At 36.2% G+C, this 22,232-nt stretch overlaps 1 protein-coding gene across 2 annotated transcripts; it reads right to left on the reverse strand.

The window, feature by feature from the left end:
• Positions 1–1,272: 1,272 nt before the first annotated feature.
• LOC125254777 (myelin-associated glycoprotein-like) lies at positions 1,273–17,739 on the reverse strand. Of its 2 annotated transcripts, XM_048169598.1 has the most exons (8): positions 17,657–17,739; positions 17,478–17,532; positions 16,664–17,026; positions 6,579–6,887; positions 6,231–6,488; positions 4,822–4,903; positions 4,709–4,730; positions 1,273–1,785 (listed from the first exon to the last, which is right to left on the reverse strand). In XM_048169598.1, exons 2-8 carry the CDS (start codon positions 17,518–17,520, stop codon positions 1,621–1,623), a joined length of 1,242 nt encoding a protein of 413 aa, XP_048025555.1. In that variant the 5' UTR covers positions 17,521–17,532; positions 17,657–17,739; the 3' UTR covers positions 1,273–1,620. The 2 variants fall into 2 exon arrangements, with proteins under 2 accessions (XP_048025555.1, XP_048025556.1); XM_048169599.1 differs by lacking the exons at positions 16,664–17,026; positions 17,478–17,532; positions 17,657–17,739 and adding an exon at positions 14,388–14,487.
• Between the last annotated feature and the right edge of the window lie 4,493 nt (positions 17,740–22,232).

Here is a 22,232-nt window from a genome sequence, read left to right on the forward strand (position 1 = left end):
TTCCTGTACAAGATGTTGCATTTACTTGTTTGTTTTATAGAAATATATTCGGTTTGGACCTTGTGAGCATGTTTATAAATATTTTTGATTTGATGATTTCATGTGCTCACTAGGTCAGGGCTAACATCTGTGTTTTTATGGAAGGAGTGTGTGTGTTTTTTGTTTTTTTTTGTAAACATGGGCATTACACAAGGTCATGTGCTGTGTTTGTGTTTGTGAGTGTTTGTGATATAATTCAAATTTAGAAAAAAAAAAAAGTAAATTCCACATGATTTTATAAAAGTGGCTGTTTAAAATAAACTTCCATAAGTGAGCAGAAAAATCTAGACATGCATCTTACTCTTACCTGACACTGATATTAAAATCATCTTTGCAGTTTCCGTGATTTGGCTACATTTTTTAATTTTAAAATTACATTTTTTCATCGGATACCACCCATATTGAAATTAAATGAAAGCATGCTTTTGATGCATAAGATTGGTGCGCAAACGGCAACTCAGGTAGGTCAAAAAAAAGTGCAGAGAACTGTTAGGATAATACAACATCAGCATTCGGACGGCATTCTGCACTCATTTGAAATTGACCTTTGACATCAAATTAATTTAAATTTAAATGATCTCATAGATGTGGCTGTTGTGGTTCGTGGTCATAGCGGCACCAACTGCTGTAGTAAATGTGGTGAATTCAAATGAGTTTTCCCATATGTTTTCCCATTTTAAATGCCTATTGCCAGGCATGCACAGTTGCCCTGAAGCTACTGGGGTGGCGGTGGCTCCAGGGCTTGGGCCCATCATCGCTGCTTGCAGCTATATTATTCTTTATCATGCATTGGCCAATCATTTGGTTTTTGCATACAATATGTTTATGGCCTAATACTCACCACTATTTTTACTAAATTCCAGGAAGTTCTGGAGGCATTTGAACATTGCTTTTGTACATCACGTAATATATAAATGATCCATACTACTTACTGTATGAAAGAATAAAAAAAAACAAACATAAATAATATTACATTTGTCATGAAATTCAAGTTGTGTTTTTCTACCCTAATGTGACATATCTGAGTGAAACGGCTTCTCAGACAAGAAAAAATGTAGGGCGGGACTTGGTTTTGTCCATTGGGAATTGGTAGGATCGTAATGGTTTGCTATAGGTTGATCTCATGTGAGTTGTCCTGCCCTTGTGCCAGTAAACACTCAGAAGAGATGTCACTGGGAGGAGAAGAAATTTTGATTAAAGATGATGAGGGACATATAAATATAAATAATAAATATAATGATATGCACACTTAAATCATTTTTAATAAATAATGAAATATTCCATTTAAAATTTAAAAAAAAATAATAATTTTGATTTCATGATTACTTTAACTTCTTTAATTGAGCAAAGTGAACTCTATCACACAAAAATAAAAAACATACAGGTAGTAAAATGTAGATTCAGTGTTGAATTATTGGAGAGTTTTTATTCTTTAAAAGGAGAAAAGAAGTAGCAACTATATAGATGTGAAGTTTACATATGCTGAAGCTTATTAAAATGATCACTACTGGCATACAGAAAGTAGACTAATTGTTCAGTGGTGATCCATGAAAGGTTGTTTAAAATGTTCCACTTCTCACTTCAACAGTTTGCATAGATGTCTTCATTGGAGAGATTCTTTTTGAATGTGCGTTCAGGGTTAATGGTGTAGATGGCCTTATCTCCACATGCCTTTGACTGAAGCTGATGGCTTTTCTCTGTACTTGAAGACACATTGGTGTAAATGTCCTCATCTTGCTTTGTTTCCTGAAATGCATTAATAAATGAGCTGCGAACTTGTACACCCTGCTAGCTTTTTGATAATTCTCTCACAACAGAACATTTTTCTGAAAACAATGATAAACTCACAATGGTGTAACACTTAAGTGACAGTGCAGTATTAGCCCAGTATTATGAGGTCCCATTTGTGCCATAATTGAGTCGACTGCTTTGTGTATTTGTATTTTGTACTTTTGAACATTTGTTTTTGTCTCCTTGTTCAGATAAATTAGTATGTTGATGTGAATGTTCTCTGTATGTTTGTTGTCTTCTGTCATCTCTATCTCTATATATTTAAATGACAGAAGCAGTCTACAGTAAGGATGACAGAACAATGTGACATAAACAGAGAACAAACATATCAACATATAATTTATCTGAACAAGTAGGCAATGACTGTAGACAAGGACAAATGTATAGCACAAAGCAGTTAACTCACTTTTGGCACAAATGGAACCTCATACGGTATTAGTACCAAATTTAGTTTGCCTTGCCCTTAAAAACCTCAAACTGGAGTTTTGTAGCTTTTATTTAATGTCTATTAAATGTCTGAAAATGATCCCATGATTTACTAACCCTCAAGCCATCCTAGGTGTATATGACTATCTTCTTTCAGATGAACACAATCAGAGTTTTATATTAAAAAATATCCTGGCTCTTCCATGCTTTTTAATGGCAGTGAATGGGGTGCCCGATTTTGAAGCCCAAAATAGCGTTATCCATACAGCTCCAGGGGGTTAAGAAAGGCCTTCTGAAGCGAAGCGTGAGAAAAATATCCACATTTAAATTATATATAAACTATAATAACTAGCTTCCGGCAAACGGCGAAAGAGTGACCCCTGACCCGACATAGGATGTAGGAGTATCGTGAGCTTAGATGCCTCGCTGTTCAAAGAGATAGGGCTGGGCAACAAACTCAAGCTCCTCTTTTCTTATACTGAAATCCTCCAACATTTCTCTTTAAAAATTCTTGTTTTACACTTCTAATTCTTGACCAGTATTTTGTTTTGCTCTGTCCTCTTGTCATTTCATGTTCGTCATTACATCATGCGTCGGGTCAGAGGTTACTCTTCCACTGCAAATCGATGTATGAGTCTGCCGGAAGCGAAATATTATAAAAAATATGAATATATATATATATATATATATATATATATATATATATATATATATATATATTATTACAACCTAAATCCTGGAAAGGTTGGGACATTTTTTTAATTTGAATAAAATGAAAACTAAAAGACTTTCAAATCACATGAGCGATAGAATTTAGTCACAACAGAACATAGATAACATAAACGGAGAAATTTTACAATTTTATGCACAAAATGAGCTCATTTCAAATTTGATGCCTGCTACAGGTCTCAAAATAGTTGGGGTGGGGCATGTTTAACATGGTGTAGCATCTTCTCTTCTTTTCAAAACAGTTTGAAGACGTCTGGGCATCAAGGTTATAAGTTTCTGGAGTTTTGTTCCCATTCTTGCCTGATATTGGTTTCCAGCTGGTGAAGAGTTTGTGGTTGTCCTAACACCTTTATATACCTTTCAGCATTCATAGTGCCTTCCAAAACATGCACCATCAGAGATGCTGGCTTTTGAACTGAATGCTGATAACATGCTGGAACCCTCCTCTTTAGCCCAGAGGACACAGCGTCCATGATTTCCAACAAGAATGTCAAATTTGGACTCGTCTGACCATAGAAAACTTTTCCACTTTGAAACGGTCCATATTTAAATGAGCCTTGGCCCACGGGACACGACGGAGCTTCTGGACCATGTTCACATATGGCTTTCTTTTTGCATGATAGAGCTTTAGTTGGCATCTGCAGATGGCACGGCGGATTGTGTTTACCAACAGTGATTTCTGGAAGTATTCCTGGGCCCATTTAGTAATGTCATTGACACAATCATGCCGACGAGTGATGCAGTGTCGTCTGAGGGCCTGAAGAACACGGGCATCCAATAAAAGTCTTCGGCCTTGTCCCTTACGTACAGAGATTTCTCCAGTTTATCTGAATCTTTTGATGACGTTATGCACTGTAGATGATGAGATTTGCAAAGCCTTTGCAATTTGACTTTGAGGAACATTGTTTTTAAAGTATTCCACAATCTTTTTACGCACTCTTTCACAGCTCTGCCCATCTTTACTTCTGAGGGACTCTGCCTCTCTAAGACATCCCTTTTATAGCTAATCATGTTACAGGCCTGATATCAATTAACTTAATTAGTTGCTAATTCTCCCAGCTGAATCTTTTCAAAATTTCTTGCTTTTCCAGCCATTTGTTGCCCCCATGCCAACGTTTTTTAGACCTGTAGCAGGCATCAAATTTGAAATGAGCTCATTTTGCGCATACAATTGTAAAATTTCTCAGTTTCTATTGTAAATAAAATATTGGCTCATGTGATTTGAAAGTCTTTTTTGTTTTCATTTTATTCAAATTTAAAAAATGTCCCAACTTTTCTGGAATTCAGGTTATACATATATATATATATATATATATATATATATATATATATATATATATGGAAATATGGATATTTTTCTTACAAAAACCCATCGCTTCACTTTAGAAGGCCTTTATTAACCCCCTGGATCTGTATGGATTTATGATGGATGGTTGCACTTTTTTGGGCTTCAAAATCATAAGCGCCATTCACTACCATTATAAAGCTTGGAAGAGTCAGAATATTTTTTAATATAACTCTGATTGTGTTCATCTGAAAGAAGATAGTCATATACACCTGATGGCTTGAGGGTGAGTAAATTATGGGACAATTTGATCTATCTATTAAATAATAATTTTTCTATCAAATCTATCTATTTGTCTGTCTATCTATCTATCTGTCTATCTGACAGTTGATGCAACTCACTTCATGAGAAACATATCATGGCAGAAAAGATACTTACACTTCTGTTTGGTTTTTTGCACCTGCATATACCAAAAAAAGGAAAACATTCTCATTTATCTCAAATAATGTATAAAATATTTTATATAACTTAAATATCTAGCAGGATCCTACCTTCTGTAAATCAGAATAGGAAGTGCAAATATAAGCAATGAGAACAGTACCAAAACTGTGAGGAAAGCAGTGAATGATATGCCTGCAAAAGCAAAGAGAACAGACAAACATGCAAATCATGGCCTTTGTGCCTGTTCATTACATCTGTTTAATGTCTCAACATATGTAATATCTTTTTTCTCAGTCGCTTTGGCTGATTTTTTGAAACCGTCTTAACATTCTTTAAGGGGGGGGGGTTACACACAGTTTCTGCCAATTTCATGTTAATCTTGAATACATATAAAGTAATATTGCTTCCTTCATATCTCCAAAAAGTCTCTAGTTTTATCATATTCATAAAAGATAGATACGCTGTACCGAGTCTTTCCGAAAAAAGCTGAGCTCCTGGAGGCGTGTCTGCCGTCAGTGCCGTGGGCAGAGCTAAAGAGTCACGAGCGCTCGCAGTTTTTCGTAGAGATTGTCTGCAAGCTGCAACATCATTATAAATAAAAAGGGAACAAAAACGTTCGTGTTGTTTACATTTTATGCACTTGTGCGCCGATTGCCAACAAAACACAGACATCTGATGCAGCTTTACTCATCACCTGCGATCTGCAAATCCCGAACTGGGACTTGTTTACAAAGCATTCATCACCAAAATCGCAGGAACAAACAAACATACGCGCACAACTCTGTTGCTTTGCCGAAAAAACAAACTTCATCCGCGGTTCTTTGGGAAGCTGAAAAAGGTCATATTTCCCTCACAACCAAAAACACACTCCTTCGGTGACAGGAGCTGCGTCTCATTTTGGAGGCTGCGTCCTTCAGAGGTCACATTTGAAGGCTGAATACTTCATCAAGGATGTCTTATTTAAGAAAAGTAACAGTAATAAAATTGACTGACATTCATTGTGAGGTGTAAAATACTGTAATTTCTTTCTTATGTTGCAATCTAACGGTTATTTTTCTTAAATGAGACTGCCTCGATGATGTATGGAGCCTTCAAAGGGTGCAGCCCCTGAATTGGGACACAGCCATTGTTGAAAAATCTCTCGACTTCCGTATCCCGAACGAAACGCGTTGATGGGCGTGCTTTTGCTCTGGGTGATGTGTGTGTGTACGCTTATTAGGGAGAAGTGCCTATACAAGGAATTCCACCCTTTATGATGTGATACAGGCCATGCTCGAAAAAAAATTTGGCGAAAGATGTCCACAACCAGAAGTAGTATATTTGGCACAGAAATACTCTGTCATATGTCCAACTCGTGTTTTGAAACTGTGGCCATGTTTAGCATGAGAATGCAAATCTTTAACAGTGTAAATAAGTCAGAATGCATGAAATAGCATTACACCCCCTTTAAACTGTAAGTGCAGTTGTTTTATGGTAAATAATGTGTACTGCATGCCTGTAAAATCAAGCACAGACTGACCTGGGGCATTGATCTGTAGGATTGTGGAGTTCACTGCACCATGTGTGTTCTGTGCCTCACAAATGTATTCCCCACTTTTCTCATGAGCCACAATAAAGGAAAGCACACGTGAGGAACCCACTTCTTCCACTATACCTTCCTTCTTCATGAACCACCTGTGGGCCGCTGGAGGGTTGGCATTACTTTGACAGGTGAGGGTTAAATTATTACCAAGCCAGACTGAGCCTGTAAGAGAGATCTGTGTATCCTTAGGAGGATCTGTGGGTCAGAAAGAGAAGAAACTGTGTGTATTTTCAGAACGACCAGAAAAAGAGAAATGCTGCAAACTGTGTTGGGTTAAAATCTCACACTCCACATTGAGGATGACGGTCTTGTGGCTCAGCAGGGGTTTGTCCTCTCTATCTCGCAGATGGGTGGAAACACAGTTCACTTTCAGGTCATGATGACGGAATGATGGGATGAAGTTCAAAATGCTCTGAACACTCTGTGTCCCGTCAGCATTCAGCTGTGTCCATTGTGTTATGTTACCACCTAATGCAGGATCCCATGTTACATTTGGAGTGGCACTGGGGCAAGGGGCTGGAACAGTGCAAGTCAGATTCCCCACCTCACCCTCCCTGAGTACCGGCATAATCACACGCGGCTCAGCCAAGGAATCTGTCAGGATATGGAGAGAGAAGGAGTAATGGTATTAATTTGTATAAACTAAGCATTTTCAAATAATAATGGATACACTTTATTTTAAGATGCACTTGTTAAAGTGTAATTATACAAATAAGTACTAACTATTTTTACAGATTTTTTATTTTTTACAGTTGCTAGGACAGATTTCTCAATAAATTAATAAGATATCAATACAGTTACACTAGGTAAGAACAGTTAAAGGCACAATATGTATTTTTTCACCACTAGAGGTCGCCTATTCAAAACAAAGGTGTAGTTTGATGATGCCGAGATTGAGCGCGGAGTCATGGGAGATGTCGTCTTCACCTCACAGCTAGTGGAAAAGAAACGGGATGGGACTCAGGCAGAAATAATGTTCATGGATGAGATTATTAATGTTACTGTAGTATAAAGCAGAGCAGGGCCGAGTGCTGTGGGAGCTGAACAAGGTCGCTGGAGTAGTGAGACTTTTATTATGCCACAGTCGCCGCTTCCGTTTCTTCCGGTCAAGCGTATGTGGGGTAACGCATCGCTTATCATATTAGATACATTTGTGTGTTGAAAGTTGTTGTAGCGCTACTCTGTGCGTTCGCTCGGCGGCTACTATGAGACACTTGTTGCACACTGCAATAAGCTAGATCGATATTAGAATCATATTAATAAATGCTGGATGGCTTGTGTTGCTAAATGGCATGCAATTAACCCTTTGAGCGGTACGGTCCCACATATGGGATTTTTATTTCAGTGCCCCTGGGCATACGGTCCCACATATGGGATTTTTATTTCAGTGCCCCTGGGCATACGGTCCCACATATGGGATTTCGAACGTTCAGCGACGTCACATAACTGCCAGATTCAAACTGCTCTTTCGCGCTCTGGCTGAGAGACTGACGCGCGCAGCTCTTGTATCGTCATATATCACAACTATGCAGTGTTTTCAGCCACATAATGTTTCTTTTAAGGTTTCAGACATTTAAATACGCATAAGCACCATTAAAACAATATATTTAGAGTTTATAAAATACACACTGATGTCAGACATCAGTGGAAGGAGCAATAACAATCCATTCATATACAATTTGCCGACATTTATTCATATCAGACACACATAATGGGCCTAAGTAACTACAAAGTTTACTCTATTATTCTTCCAGTTCACCAGCCACTTACTTGCATATATTTCGGGAGAAAATGATGAATTCACCTGCTGTAAATCCGACTGACAGGACTCTGCGAACTGCGGGGCAAACTAAGATGGCGGCGCCCATCTCGCGTTATAGATCAAGATAAAGATCATTTATAAAGGCTTTTAAACGACAAAACACACTCACTTACACATATTTGAGGATCGGAATATCAGATAGTTGATAACATGGTAAGCAAGTTTGTGAATATTTTAAATAAACAAGGAAAAACAAAATAATAGCGATCCATCTGTCATACAGTGTTATTGTGGCTGCGCTCAGCGCTCGTGACACGCATGACGCGTCGCTATGGAAACATTAAAGGCAAACGTTCTAAAATAACGGTCGCCTTAAGAAAACTCACTCTGGGGGGACAGTTAGAATATTTTAAACTCACGCTCGAAAGGGTTAATTTTAAAACATTGTATGATGGAGAAAATGTTGTATTACTGTTACTAAAAATAAAGCTGGATCTGATTATGCTGTGTTAGCTACTTGACAATATAGTGTTTTTCATGGTAAAACATGGTACCTGTGGAAAATCAAGAAAACAAGATTCATGCAATAAGACTAACAGTGCTGAGTTATATAACAATGATTAGTTGTCTGTCAATGAATGTATTCATACAGTTGTTCCCTTGTCTAATAAAACATGTAATATACTAAAGCGTCTTTGGTGTTTTCGTGGTTTCTACAAAATAAAACCGAGGGTAACGCAGGTATGATGTCATTGATAGGCGACGCACAGCATGGTCCATGTCCTGGTTAAAATTGCTTATTTCTCTGGATTTAAACATTCTTGGAAACATTTGGGATAATGTATACACAAATCAACAAAATATATAACACTGTTCAAGTGGTTTTGGGATATTTTAATTTTGGATATTGTGCCTTTAACATAGGAAGTTCCCTTGTGACTGATGAAAAGAAAGCTTTTTGTTTTTCCATGCCATGAAGTTACATTGTTACACCAATAGGAGGCGCCAAAGGAACGTTATTAAAGATGCTAATTCATTAAGTAACAAACCAAAGGCAGGATGGGCAGTATTTCAGATACATGTGGGCCTATTTAAAATATGTAGGCCTATTTGATACAAAATACAATTTAATAAATTGTAATTTGTATTTAAATACATTTAAGTTTAGTATCTTTGTATTTTTAAAATATTTTTAAAAATATTTTTGTTTCGCAGACCTGGCAAGGGGAAAAATACTCTTAATAGTTTGTCTTACTAGTTAAAGGCACAATATGTAACAATATATAATTTTTTTTTTTATTAAAATATCCAAAAACCTGTAGCAAATTAGCTCAAAGGGGAAATATTCATAATTAAAGGATTAGTTCACCCAAAAATTAAAATAATGTGATTTATTACTCTCCCTCGAGTCGTTCTACACCCGTAAGACCTTCATTCATCTTCGGAACACAAATTAAGATATTATTGATGAAATCTAATGGCTCAGTGAGGCCTCTATTGAGAGCAAAGCCACTTTCAAGGTCCATAAAAAACATATTTGAAACAGTTCATGTGAGTTCAGTGGTTCAATATTAATATTATAAAACGACAAGAATACTTTTTGTGTGCCCAAAAAAAAATAAAAAATTGACTTTTCAACAATATCTATACGGGTCGATTTCAAAACACTGCTTCGGAGCTTTACGAATCGAATCAGTGAATCGGAGCGCCAAAGTCACGTGATTTCAGCAGTTTCTCAGTTTAGCTGTTTGATAGGAGATCCGAAACACTAATTTGAAACAAAAGCCCAGAAGCTTCATTAAGCAGTGTTTTGAAATTGGCCCATATAGATATTGTTGAAAAGTCGATTTTTTTTTTTTTTGGTGCACAAAAAGTATTTTTGTTGCTTTATAATATTAATATTGAACCACTGAACTCACATGAACTGTTTCAAATATGTTTTTAGTACCTTTATGGACCTTGAGAGTTTGAATGGCTTTGCTCTCAATGGAGGCCTCACTGAGCCATCGGATTTCAACAAAAATATCTTAATTTGTGTTCTGAAGATGAACGAAGGTCTTAAGGGTGTGGAACGGCATGAGGGTAAGTAATAAATGACAGAATTTTCATTTTTGGGTGAACTAACCCTAATTATAAAAAGTGTTGTATTATATCAAGAAAATGCAATTACCCTGCCTCCTTGTTAAGATTTTCTATGTCTGTTGTTAGACATTTGGCCAATGTATTAAATATTAGGCATTGCTTACAATATTATTGTTATTTATATTTGTTTGTTTCTAAGAAATGTATTATACTGTATGGCCAGAGATGTACAGTTATTGTTTGTGCCTGTCCATGAGAAGGAGGAGCAGAACTGGACTGCAGCACACAGAAGTGTGTGTGGTTCTATGTGTGTGTGCTCAAGGACACAGAAAACTGAGGTTCTACTCCTAGAACCTTATAAGGACATCAGCCATCTTGGCTGAGTTTACTGGAGTTCAAGGACACAAAAGCCAGACAGCTTGCACCTGCGAGGCCTTGAAAAGAGTCTGGAAACTTTGGGAAAGTTACAACGTATGTCAATCAAGGAGATAACAACGTCTGCAATAGACAACACGAGTATAAAAGACTGATGAGTTGATTGCCTCTTTGGATACTGATACGTCAGTACCCCCGACGCCTAGAAGCCCAGAGCTGAGGACAAGAAACCCCAAGCTGAAGATGGGAATCCCAGAGCGGTCTACACCTTTGACTCGAGAGTGATTACTGTATTTTGTACTTTAATGATGAAGTTTTATTTGCCTTTACATTTTTTATTATAAAAGTAACCAATTAAAAGAAATTTAATTGATTACAAAAGCTGCCTACCTTTGCTTGATTTATAGTGTTTTAAGACTTTGAATAAGAACGTACCACAGAGGAGTCTTCTGACCAAATTGTAAGTAATTTAAAATGCTTATAATTTAGGCCAGACTCGACTTACTTTACCTAACCTGAGAATAATAAATAATAAGGTTAAAAGGTGTTAAGATCAAAATACACACCGTAAAACAAAAGTTATGAATAATGTTTATATAAATATTAAATATTTTGTTGACCTGTGTTCTTATATTGTCCCAGATGTTTCCAAGAATGTTTAAATCCAGAGAAATAATAAAATTTTAATCAGGACACGGACCGTCACCTATCAGTGACATCATAAAGACGCTTAATATATTATGTTTTAAGGGAATGACTGTTTGGTTACATTTATAAACAGAAAACAAATTATTGTTATATCGCTCAACATGTTTAGTCTTATTGTTTGAATCTCGTTTTCATGATTTTCCACGAGTAGGTACCATGTTTTTACCATGCCTCAGAGAAAAACACTATTTTGTCAAGTGGCTAACACAGCATAATCAGATGCAGCTTTATTATTAGTAACAGTAATACAGAATTATCTCCATCATACAATGTTTTCCAATTAATTGCATGCCATTTATCAACACAAGCCATCCAGCATTTATTAATATGATATCCTAATATCGATCTAGCTTACTGCAGTGTGTCATAGAAGCCAGCGAGCAAACACACAGAGCAACGTACATTATTTTCAACACACTAAAATGTATCTAATATGATATGCAATGCGTTACCTCACATACACTTGAAACACACTGATATGCTGGATTTGATACAGGCATAGGTTTGTATCAATGTAGTGTTCGTGTCATCATGTACTTCATGTAATGAGATTTCACTCCAAGAAAAACTTCAAAAAGCAGTTCTCCTCTGCTGTGAAACGGAAGTGTACGTTACACTTTTTGCACATCACTTTGGGTGTTCCTGTGCACACACCCTGCATCTTCCCTTCTTATCTCACACATTATTTGTCAGTGTGAGGTATTGTTCAAGACATCCTTGAAAAGTACGTCTTATCGCACAACGAGACAACAAAAAGTGAAAAATGAATTTCTGAACATGCAACAAAAAATGAATTTCTGAACATGCAAAACAAAAAAAAATTCATAAAACCTGACAAAAGTCTTCTCTACACCTTCATACACACATTTTTTTATGTACAGTTAATTTCATATAATCTCAAATAATCATGCCTTCTTACACCATGTGCTCCTGTGACTATGTGTCAGAAAAGGAAGTCCCACCTTTAAATGGTGCTTGATAGTGACTCCTACACCTTACTGGAATGTTCGGTAACACTTTACTTGAAGGGGTGTGCATAAGACTGACATGACACCTTCAAAATCTTGACATGACACGTGTCATGAATATGAAGGAGGTTTTATGAATGTTTATGACAACTGTCATTAAATGTCATTCGCTCAATTATGTCATTTTTAATGCAAAGATGACATTGTTTGAGATGTCTTTGTTACGACAACTTGACATTAGCAAAACATCATAACCTGTCATAAACATGACATAGCAGATTAATTATCAAACTTAAAAAACTACTTCGCTTTATGGGTTAACATTACATTACATTATTTTGGTAACATTTCAGTATAGGAAACACATATATGAACGATTAACTATGACTTTTCCCTCAATAAACTCTTAATTTACTGCTTATTATTGTTAATTGTTAGGTTTAGGTATTGGGTAGGATTAAGAATGTAGAATAAGGTCATGCAGAATAAGGCATTAATATGTGCTTTATAAGTACTAATAAATAGTCAATATTCTAGTAATATGCATGTTAACTCGAACAGCAAAGGAATCTGACCCCAGACCTGTGTTAAGGTGAGGCATGTTTTTCGCAATTTTGTGTAGTGGCTGGGTTGTTATAGCTCTGCGTGACTCTCGATGTATTAGACCTAATTTAACGGAGGAATTTTGGTATTCTTCTGTAGCCTGGCGAGTAACTTAAACCGTTCATGTGAACTCTTGTGGGTGGCTGTTTGTTGTTTCACCTATCCATTTGTGTCGATAATGTATAATAGGGTAAATGCTGTATAGTGCTTGCATAAAGCAAGTAGTGTACACCAGGGCTCTCAAGTTTTGGAGAGAGGCAAGAGTGACATCTCCACCCCATCCCCCCCCATAAAAAAAAAAAAAACTTTCGCCACCTTCTCTGGGCTAGCATCCTGTAACCTGGCCTCAGGGTGAATGAGATGATGCTTATTAGTTGCCTTTTACCTGACACCTTTGAAAGACAGATGCAATGATTAATGCGTCCATGGCCAGGATATAAAATGTGACATGATTTTAAAAGTGACCTATAACATTGACGATGCAATACACTTTAATTTATTTAGTGCTAATAAAATTATTAAAACTATTTGGAGAGAGAGATGTTTAATGTAACAAAATGTCAGTCCTCGTGTGATAGCAAAATATAACTAGGCCTAGACTACTTGTTCTGAGCAGGTGTCAATGAACAGGCTGTAAAACTGTTGTCTAAGTTCACACTCATGAAAAACTGAAGCTGATTACCTGATTATCTAACAGCAGTCAAGTTGTCATTGTTTGTGTCAAACAACTTGTGAATTTGTTGTAACATTAAAACAGGAGATCATGACTTACTCTGTGCTCAAAGTGATGCTCAGAGCTCCAGTGGTTTCCTCTGTGGGTGAACGAGGATGATGCTGAACAATTCCAGGATATGCTTTTTTTTCATTGGTTGTTGCGTTAAATCTTACCCAGATACAATAGTGCTATTTTCTGATTGGCTATTGTGTAGCCTCTTTCTTTTTTTTGATTGGCTGATAAGTGGCAGGTTCGAGACGCGCTTGATTCCTGCCCGGTTCCATAGAGAGAGCGGCGCGGCCAGATACATTTTGGGCGCTGCTGCATATTAAATATATGATAATTAGTTTTTCTGCGTGAGAAATACAATGTGTGACGGGAGTGCGTGACAAAAGACTGAAATGAGTGACTGTCACGCTCAGTGCGTGACACTTGAGAGCCCTGGTACACAGTCGTAGCTGTTATGTATCTTTGTAACTCAATGTAAGCCCTCTTTTGAAGCACGCGCAAGCGCACGACCCCCCCAAAAAAGTGGTCTCCCCCAAAGTCCACACTGAACACTGCTACCAAATTATATGTAATATCTAATTTAACTTATTTTAATTAATTTAAGTGTAATGTCAAGACCACAAGTGTGGTTATTTGGACAGGCCCTCAGTTTATGTCTTGAGTGAAGTCTTGTGTCCCAATTCGCCAACTTATACTACACCCTAAAAGTATGTACTCTTTTTGTGGAGAAAATGTACATACTTTTGAGTGTCTAACAGAAATGTAGACAAGCTTTGGTACATACTATCATGTCATAAAATTGCGTCTTTAACAGATGCTCTGTTAAAGGGATAGTTCACCCAAAAATGAAACTTCTGTCATCATTTACTCACCATCAGGTTTCTCCAAACTTGTGTACATTTCTTTGTTATGTTGAACACAAAGGAAGATGTTTTAAAGAATGTGGGAAACTGAACAGTTCTGGGGCACCATTGACTTCCATAGTATTTTTTTTTTCCTACTATGGAAGTCAATGGCGCCCCAAAGTGGCCTGGTTCCAAACTTTCTTCAAAATATCTTAAAAGAAATTTTTACAGGGTTTGGAACAACTTGAGGGTGAGTATATGATGACAAAATTTTCATTTTTGGGTGAACTATCCCTTTAATACATGCGTTGACAGGCAGATAGGACATTGTATTGTTGCATTTAGAGCGAATGCAATGACTGAACAAACATTTTATGGTCCTACGCCTTCCAGATGATATATACATATTAATACATTTAGGCCACTTAATTTAGTGATTGCTAATGTGAAGAGATTTTCAACCAGCATAACAAAACCTGCAACCAGCCTACACAGGGTAGGCTTTAAAGTGACAGCATCCAATGCTGTTTATGTCACTGATGAACAACAAAAGACAGAGAAAATCACTTGATGCTCTTTACTGAATAACTATTACAGTGAAGACTATTTTTATTTATTTATGATTACTTTATTCATTTTTTCAACTTATGTTAGGACCTATCTGAAAAACATAGCTCTCTTTATTTAAAGGGTTAGTTCACCCAAAAATGAAAATTATGTCATTAATTGCTCACCCTCATGTCGTTCCACACCCGCAAGACCTTTGATCATCTTTGGAACACAAATTAAGATATTTTTGATGAAATCCGATGGCTCAGTGAGGCCTGCATTGCCAGCAAGATAACAAGAATACTTTCTGTGCGCCAAAAAAACAAATTTGGCAGTTTGATACGTGATCTGAACCACTGATTCGAAACAAAAGATTCATAAAGCTTCGAAGCTTCACGAAGCAGTGTTTTGAAATCGTCCATCACTAGATATTGTTGAATAAAGTCGTTATTTTGTTTTTTTGGCGCACAAAAAGTATTCTTGTTGCTTCATAGCATTAAGGTTGAACCACTGTAGTCACATGAACTGTTTTAAATATGTCTTTAGTAGCTTTCTGGGCATCTGAAAGTGTTATTTATCTTGCTGTCAATGGAGGCCTCACTGAGCCATCGGATTTTATCAAAAATATCTTCATTTGTGTTCCAAAGATGAATGAAGGTCTTACGGGTTTGGAACGACATGAGGGTGAGTAATTAATGACAGAATTTTCATTTTTAAGTGAACTAACCCTTTAATTTTTATATTTGTTCTATTGTATTTATTTGTCCTATTGCTTGTCATTTGTTTCTTTGTTTTTATTTTATTACTGATTGTTTACCTGTCTTCAATAATTGCTTAAGATCTGTTTTCTTACATTAGTTACCCTAGTATAGGTTTTTGCTGTGGTATTGAACCTGATACTGAGAATAGTGAAATTTCACTAGTTATCTAAAATTTTGGTATCGTAACAACCTTATTTCCAGAAAATATATATTACTATGATATATTGTTACTGTGAAATTACTCGTATTGATATATGATTTTGTTTATTGCCCATTCCTTCTCCTAGCTAGATAGCAGGAAAAGTTCCCACAGTTTTACATGCGATTTATTTAGTAGTGTTCAGCACAAGTAATAGGCTGCAGTGTAACCTGGACAGAAGTAAGTATGTATAGAAATGGCACACAGACGACACCTCAGTCACACTCAGTCTTTTTGAAAAGTTGGAGGTAGAGGCAAGTGAAATAAAAACTACAGTTTCTAAGCAGTCGTACACACCAAATTATGCTTTGCATTCAGAACAGGTCCAGAGATACTACAGCCTAATAGTCACTTCACTGAATGGCCAATTTCACATGTATTTTGTGCATTTTCAAAATACAAAATACTGTATTTGTATGTAAATACATTTTTTTCCACACAGTATTTGAGATTTTATGTTGATACATTTCAACTGAGGTATTTTTTAGATTTATTTTAAATACATTTTCATGTATTTGCCAATCTCTGACCAAGGGAATGAGTGAACAACAGATAATTCAGGAATAAAACACAACTACTTTGTTTTGGGAGCAAAGATACACAAAATTAATTTGATCTAAATTGTAATTTACTCGATATTAATTGAATTGTTGTATAACTAGTTGAGCTACTAATATGTGCCCCATTAAAACTTGGAACATTTTTCAAAGATTTGATGCCATGGACCTCTTAAACTGAAAACACTTGATGTTAGTAATTCTTTGATTATTATTGAAACATTTGCACTCTCTTACCTGACACATTTATCTGCACAGATATTGATGCCCTCACATCAAAGCCCTCAGATTGAAGCCTGAAGTAGTAGCGATCTGAATGCGGGCTGGTGAGATTCATCATGACAGAAGTGCAGTTTTTCTTTCGTAGGTCCCCCACCATCTTCATCTGAGGTTCCAGCTGACGGTGAGCGTTTGTAAAACGATCTGTATCATAGAGTGACCACAGAGATCCTCGTATCCATGTTGCTACTGGTGAACGGTTAAGAAATACTTCATTCTCCTTTGAAATGTTGAATTGGCAGGGAATCACAAGGCAGGAGCCGCTGGTGGCTTTTAGGGTTTTGGGGTACAATGCTTTCATGATTAACTGACACCAAGCAGCTGAAATACAAATGTGCTATAATCAAATGTAATATCTATATACATTGTGCCTCAAAAATATTTTGACAATTAAGCCACAATTAACATTTTATAGGCTACATGTCTTAGCATTATAGGCTATATATATATATACATTTATATTAAAGAAAATAGCATAAGCACACTTTTCAGTCAAATCATTTCACTCAGTGAAGCTTGTTAGATTTCTAAATGAACTTTCGGGTTATCACACTTTATAGAACATGTTCATATACACTCTTAAAAATAAAAGTTTGGCATCCTTGGTTCCATGAAGAACCTTTAACACCCCCCACCACTTATTTGTTTGAAGATCTAATGCAATTATTTTCAAACAAGTAAGTGTACAAAAATGTCCAAATATTTTTGGGGTCATTGTTAATTCACTTATATTCTTTAAAAAAAAGAAAAGAAAAGAGAAAAAAAGACCAACCTGATAGAATGGAGCTGAATACAAGAAAATCTGCAGCAAGCATTCTGAGAATCACCTGAGGTGTATTTAGAAATAATGAAGATTAAAGGTACAGTTTATAAGCATCTATTTGTCATTTTGACAATTGTAACAGTTTACAATGAAATAATTTCTATTTTAAAACAAATTTGATAGTTTACCTTAGAGACTACAGCAACCCAGATAAGAGTGACCTTTACTTCAGTTGTGGTGAAAGTCACAGTGTATCACCGGAAACCACCCGTCATGAATAAGCCTGAAATGAACTGGTAGTCCCACCAATAGAATTTATTCTATAAATGCTATCATCACTGATGGATGATAGCATTTATATCAGCAAAGGATGTTGCACGCGCCGTTAGATGTGAGAAAGCTTTAAATGCAAAAAGCAGAAATGAGAAAATGTTTTTCTCGTTTATTTCAAGCAACCTGTTTTTTTTAAATCATTTTATTTGAGTTTAAGATTTCAGCCAGGACCAGTTAAAGAAATGAAAACATCAGAAAAAATAGGAAACCAATGAGAGATGAATGAAAAGAGCTGGGATGAAAAATAACCTAAAATAGATGCATATTTTACTTATATATTATTGTTTGGACTGCGGTTTAATAATTCATAGATTAATATTTTTGCAGTGTTGGTGATATGCCAACTGTTTTAATATTTTTCTCTAACCTAAGCTTTGCCCTTTGCTCTTGTTGTTTTAAACTGTTAAGATAATTCTGGTAAAGATAAAACTATTAGTCTTTTGAATTATGGCAAAAAACAAACAAATAAACAAACAAAAACAACCCTGCTGTTGTCATAACAACATTAGCGTGCCAACAAGTCACACATAATGAACATTGCATTTAGTGTTGCATTGTGTATTGATGCAACCAAGATCATTTTGTGAAGAAAAAAGGCAGAGAAGACACAAAAACCCATGCATTTAACACCTTTAGGTGATGAAAGAAAAAAAAAAATATTATTGTTTATTTCAAACCATCTATCAGATACTTTTATATCAAATAAAATGTTGGGAAAGAGCAGTGTGGGGATTCTGGAATGACATGAGGGTGAGTAAATTAATTTATGAATTAAACATATAATTAATAAATGAAACTTTTTTTTATTTTAGAGTAATGACCTTTTAAGTTTCTATGAGAATGAACAGCAGCCCACACAAAAGTGACCAGTGTTTACTATGTGAATACACTTTGTTGCTTCGTTGGTGTGAAAATTGAACACAGGAAACACACACAACTGACTTCAACAGTTTCTCTCAACAAACATCTAAAACCAAACCTATTGATTTAGTGAGTTTGATATGACAGTCTTACCCATAAATGTCTCATGCAAAAAGCAGAAGTGAATACACTTCTGCTACAAATTGTGGATATAAACAGAATGCAATGATGTGGAAGTTTCAAATTTCAATATTTTATTCAAACATAGATGACATATCAAATGTTTAAACTGAGAAAATGTATAATTTTAAGGGAAAAATAAGTTGATTTTAAATTTCATGGCATTAACACATCTCAAAAAAGTTGGGACAAGGCCATGTTTACCACTGTGTGGCATCCCCTATTCTTTTTATAACAGTCTGCAAACGTCTGGGTACTGAGGAGACAAGTGGCTCAAGTTTAGGAATAGGAATGTTGTCCCATTCTTGTCTAATACAGGCTTCTAGTTGCCCAACTATCTTAGGTCTTCTTTGTCGCATCTTCCTCTTTATGATGCGCCAAATGTTTTCTATGGATGAAAGATCTGGACTGCAGGCTGGCCATTTCAGTACCCGGATCCTTCTTCTACGCAGCCATGATGTTGTAATTGATGCAGTATGTGGTCTGGCATTGTCATATTGGAAAATGCAAGGTCTTCCCTGAAAGAGACGACGTCTGGATGGGATCATATGTTGTTCTAGAACTTGGATATACCTTTCAGCATTGATGGTGCCTTTCCAGATGTGTAAGCTGCCTGTGCCACACGCACTCATGCAACCCCATACCATCAGAGATGCAGGCTTCTGAACTGAGCGCTGATAACAACTTGGGTTGTCCTTGTCCTCTTTAGTCCGGATGACATGGCGTCCCAGTTTTCCTAAAAGAACTTCAAATTTTGATTCGTCTGACCACAGAACAGTTTTCCACTTTGCCACAGTCCATTTTAAATGAGCCTTGGCCCAGAGAAAACGCCTGTGCTTCTGGATCATGTTTAGATATGGCTTCTTTTTTGACCTATAGAGTTTTAGCCGGCAACGGTGAATAGCACGGTGGATTGTGTTCACCTACAATGTTTTCTGGAAGTATTCCTGAGCCCATGTTGTGATTTCCATTACAGTAGCATTCCTGTATGTGATGCAGTGCCGTCTAAGGGCCCGAAGATCACGGGCATCCAGTATGGTTTTCCGGCCTTGTATGAGGTGACAAGGGGGCCTTTTATCCCACATGGGGTAAAGGCTCACCAGCATGGGGCAAAAGGCAGAAAGTATTGATAAAAATACTTTAGCTAAAAATAATATGATTTTAATAATGTCTAAGTTTTATACTAAGTTAATATGTTGTCATTAAAATGTTAATATAAAAAGTTGAAAATGAAGGAGATCCCATAATAATTTAATATAGATTTAAAGTAGTAACAAGAAATTATATTTTATTATATATGATTAGTATCATATTTTTCAATATGATGGTTTTATTTTAAATTTGGTGATGATTATCTCTAAGTTGTACACCCAAAATAAAGCGATAGTTCACCTCAAAATGAAAATTCTGTTATCATTTACTCACCCTCAAGTTGATTCAAACCTGCATACATTTCTACATACATTTTGGAAGAATGTTTGTAACCAAGCAGATCTCGCCCCCCATTGACTACCATAGGAAAAAAATACTATGGTAGTCAATGGAGGGCGAGATCTGCTTAGTTACAAACATTCTTCCAAATATCTTCCAACAATACAACAATACAAATTGTATTTATATAGCACATTTAAAAACAACTGGTGTTGACCAAAGTGCTTTACAAGAGCCATAGTAAACAAAGAATTACATAAAGACACATAAAACATTAAAACGAATAAAAGACAATGAAACTGAAAACATATGGACTAAGGTTAAATAGATAAGAATACTTAAGTCATAGATGATTGAATACTAATGAAAATTAAGGAATATTAAAAGCAATTGAGAAAAGATATGTTTTCAAAGTGGATTTGAAGATTGACAGAGTTTGGGCAGATCTGATGTAAGCCGGAAGGCTATTCCATAACTTAGGGCAGATGACCGCAAAAGCATGATCACCCCTATTTTTAATTCTAGTTCTAGGAACAGATAGTAGATCAGAGTCTCAGATCAGGGATCTGAGTAATCTTGACTGTGATGGCAGATGTGGTAGTTCAGATAGGTACTGTGGAGCCTGGTTTCACAAAGAAATAAAAACAAATAACAAAATTTTAAAATCAATTCTCTATTTAACCGGCAACCAATGAAGAAAGATCAAAACCGGTGTAATGTGATCTCATTTACGCTTCGCTTTGAGGAGCCGTGCTGCAGCATTTTGAATTAACTGCAAGTGTGTGATACATGTCTGAGGAGCACCAATATATAAAGAGTTACAATAATCTAATCGGGATGTTACAAAAGCATGCATAACAGTCTCAGTGTTCTTAGTAGACAAAAAGGGCTTAACCTTGGCTTAAAGACGAAGATGGTAAAAACAGGACTTAACCACAGCACTTATCTGCTTATCATATTTAAGGCTGTTATCAAGCAAAACCCCTAGGTTCCAAACACAGGTAGTACTGTATGGAAACAATGTATGAAGATCAAAGTCGTGAGCACTGTAATCATCTGAACCAAACAAGATAATTTCATTCTTGCTCTCATTAAGACTCAAGAAGCCAGAGTTTTAGTTTGTCCAAACAGTCCAATATCGGTGCTAAGGCAAGCTTATCATCACGCTTTAAAGGCAGGTAAATTTGTGTGTCATTAGCATACAGATGAAAAGATACCCCATATTTAGATAGAATGTAACCCAAAGGGAGCATAGAAAGATTAAACAGTACCGGGCCAAGAATAGAGCCCTGAGAACACCAGAGCCCAAGTGCATTTTAGACGAGGACTGTTGCCCGATGCAGACAGAATAACTCCTATTAGTTAAATATGAACAGAACCATTGTAACACCATACCCCGAAAGCCCACACATGCTTCTTAATGTGATATGAGAATGTCATGGTTGACCAGGTCAAAAGCAGAGCTAAGATCTAGCAAGACCAGAGCCATAGATTGCCCAGTATCAATGGTGAGCATTACGTCATTCATGACTCTTAAGAGTGCCGATTCGGTGCTGTGATGGGCTTTAAAACCAGACTGAAATTTCTTATGAATATTGTTATCATTCAAAAAAGACAGTTTGCTTAGTTGGCTTAAAACTTTTTCTAAAATTTTTGGAAAAAAGGTAAATTTGAGATTGGGCGGAAGTTACTCAACAGCTAAGGATCCAGATTTGTTTTTGTTTTTTTAAGATGAGGTGTCTCAAAGCATTTTTGAGACAGTCGGGTACGGTCCCAGAGTGAAGACATTTGTTGATGATAGACAACAAATCAGGACCAATGGCATGAAAAACATTTTTCTGTGTATGAGACTTATTTATTAGCTTTTATCATTGTATTGCTTCTCATTGGGTGTGCAACTGACTTAAACTGCAGTAAACTGTAAAACTGTTTACAAACTAGTATGTTTATGATTACGTT

The sequence above is a fragment of the Megalobrama amblycephala genome, linkage group LG19 (assembly GCF_018812025.1).
Source record: "Megalobrama amblycephala isolate DHTTF-2021 linkage group LG19, ASM1881202v1, whole genome shotgun sequence".
Classification (NCBI taxonomy): domain Eukaryota; kingdom Metazoa; phylum Chordata; class Actinopteri; order Cypriniformes; family Xenocyprididae; genus Megalobrama; species Megalobrama amblycephala.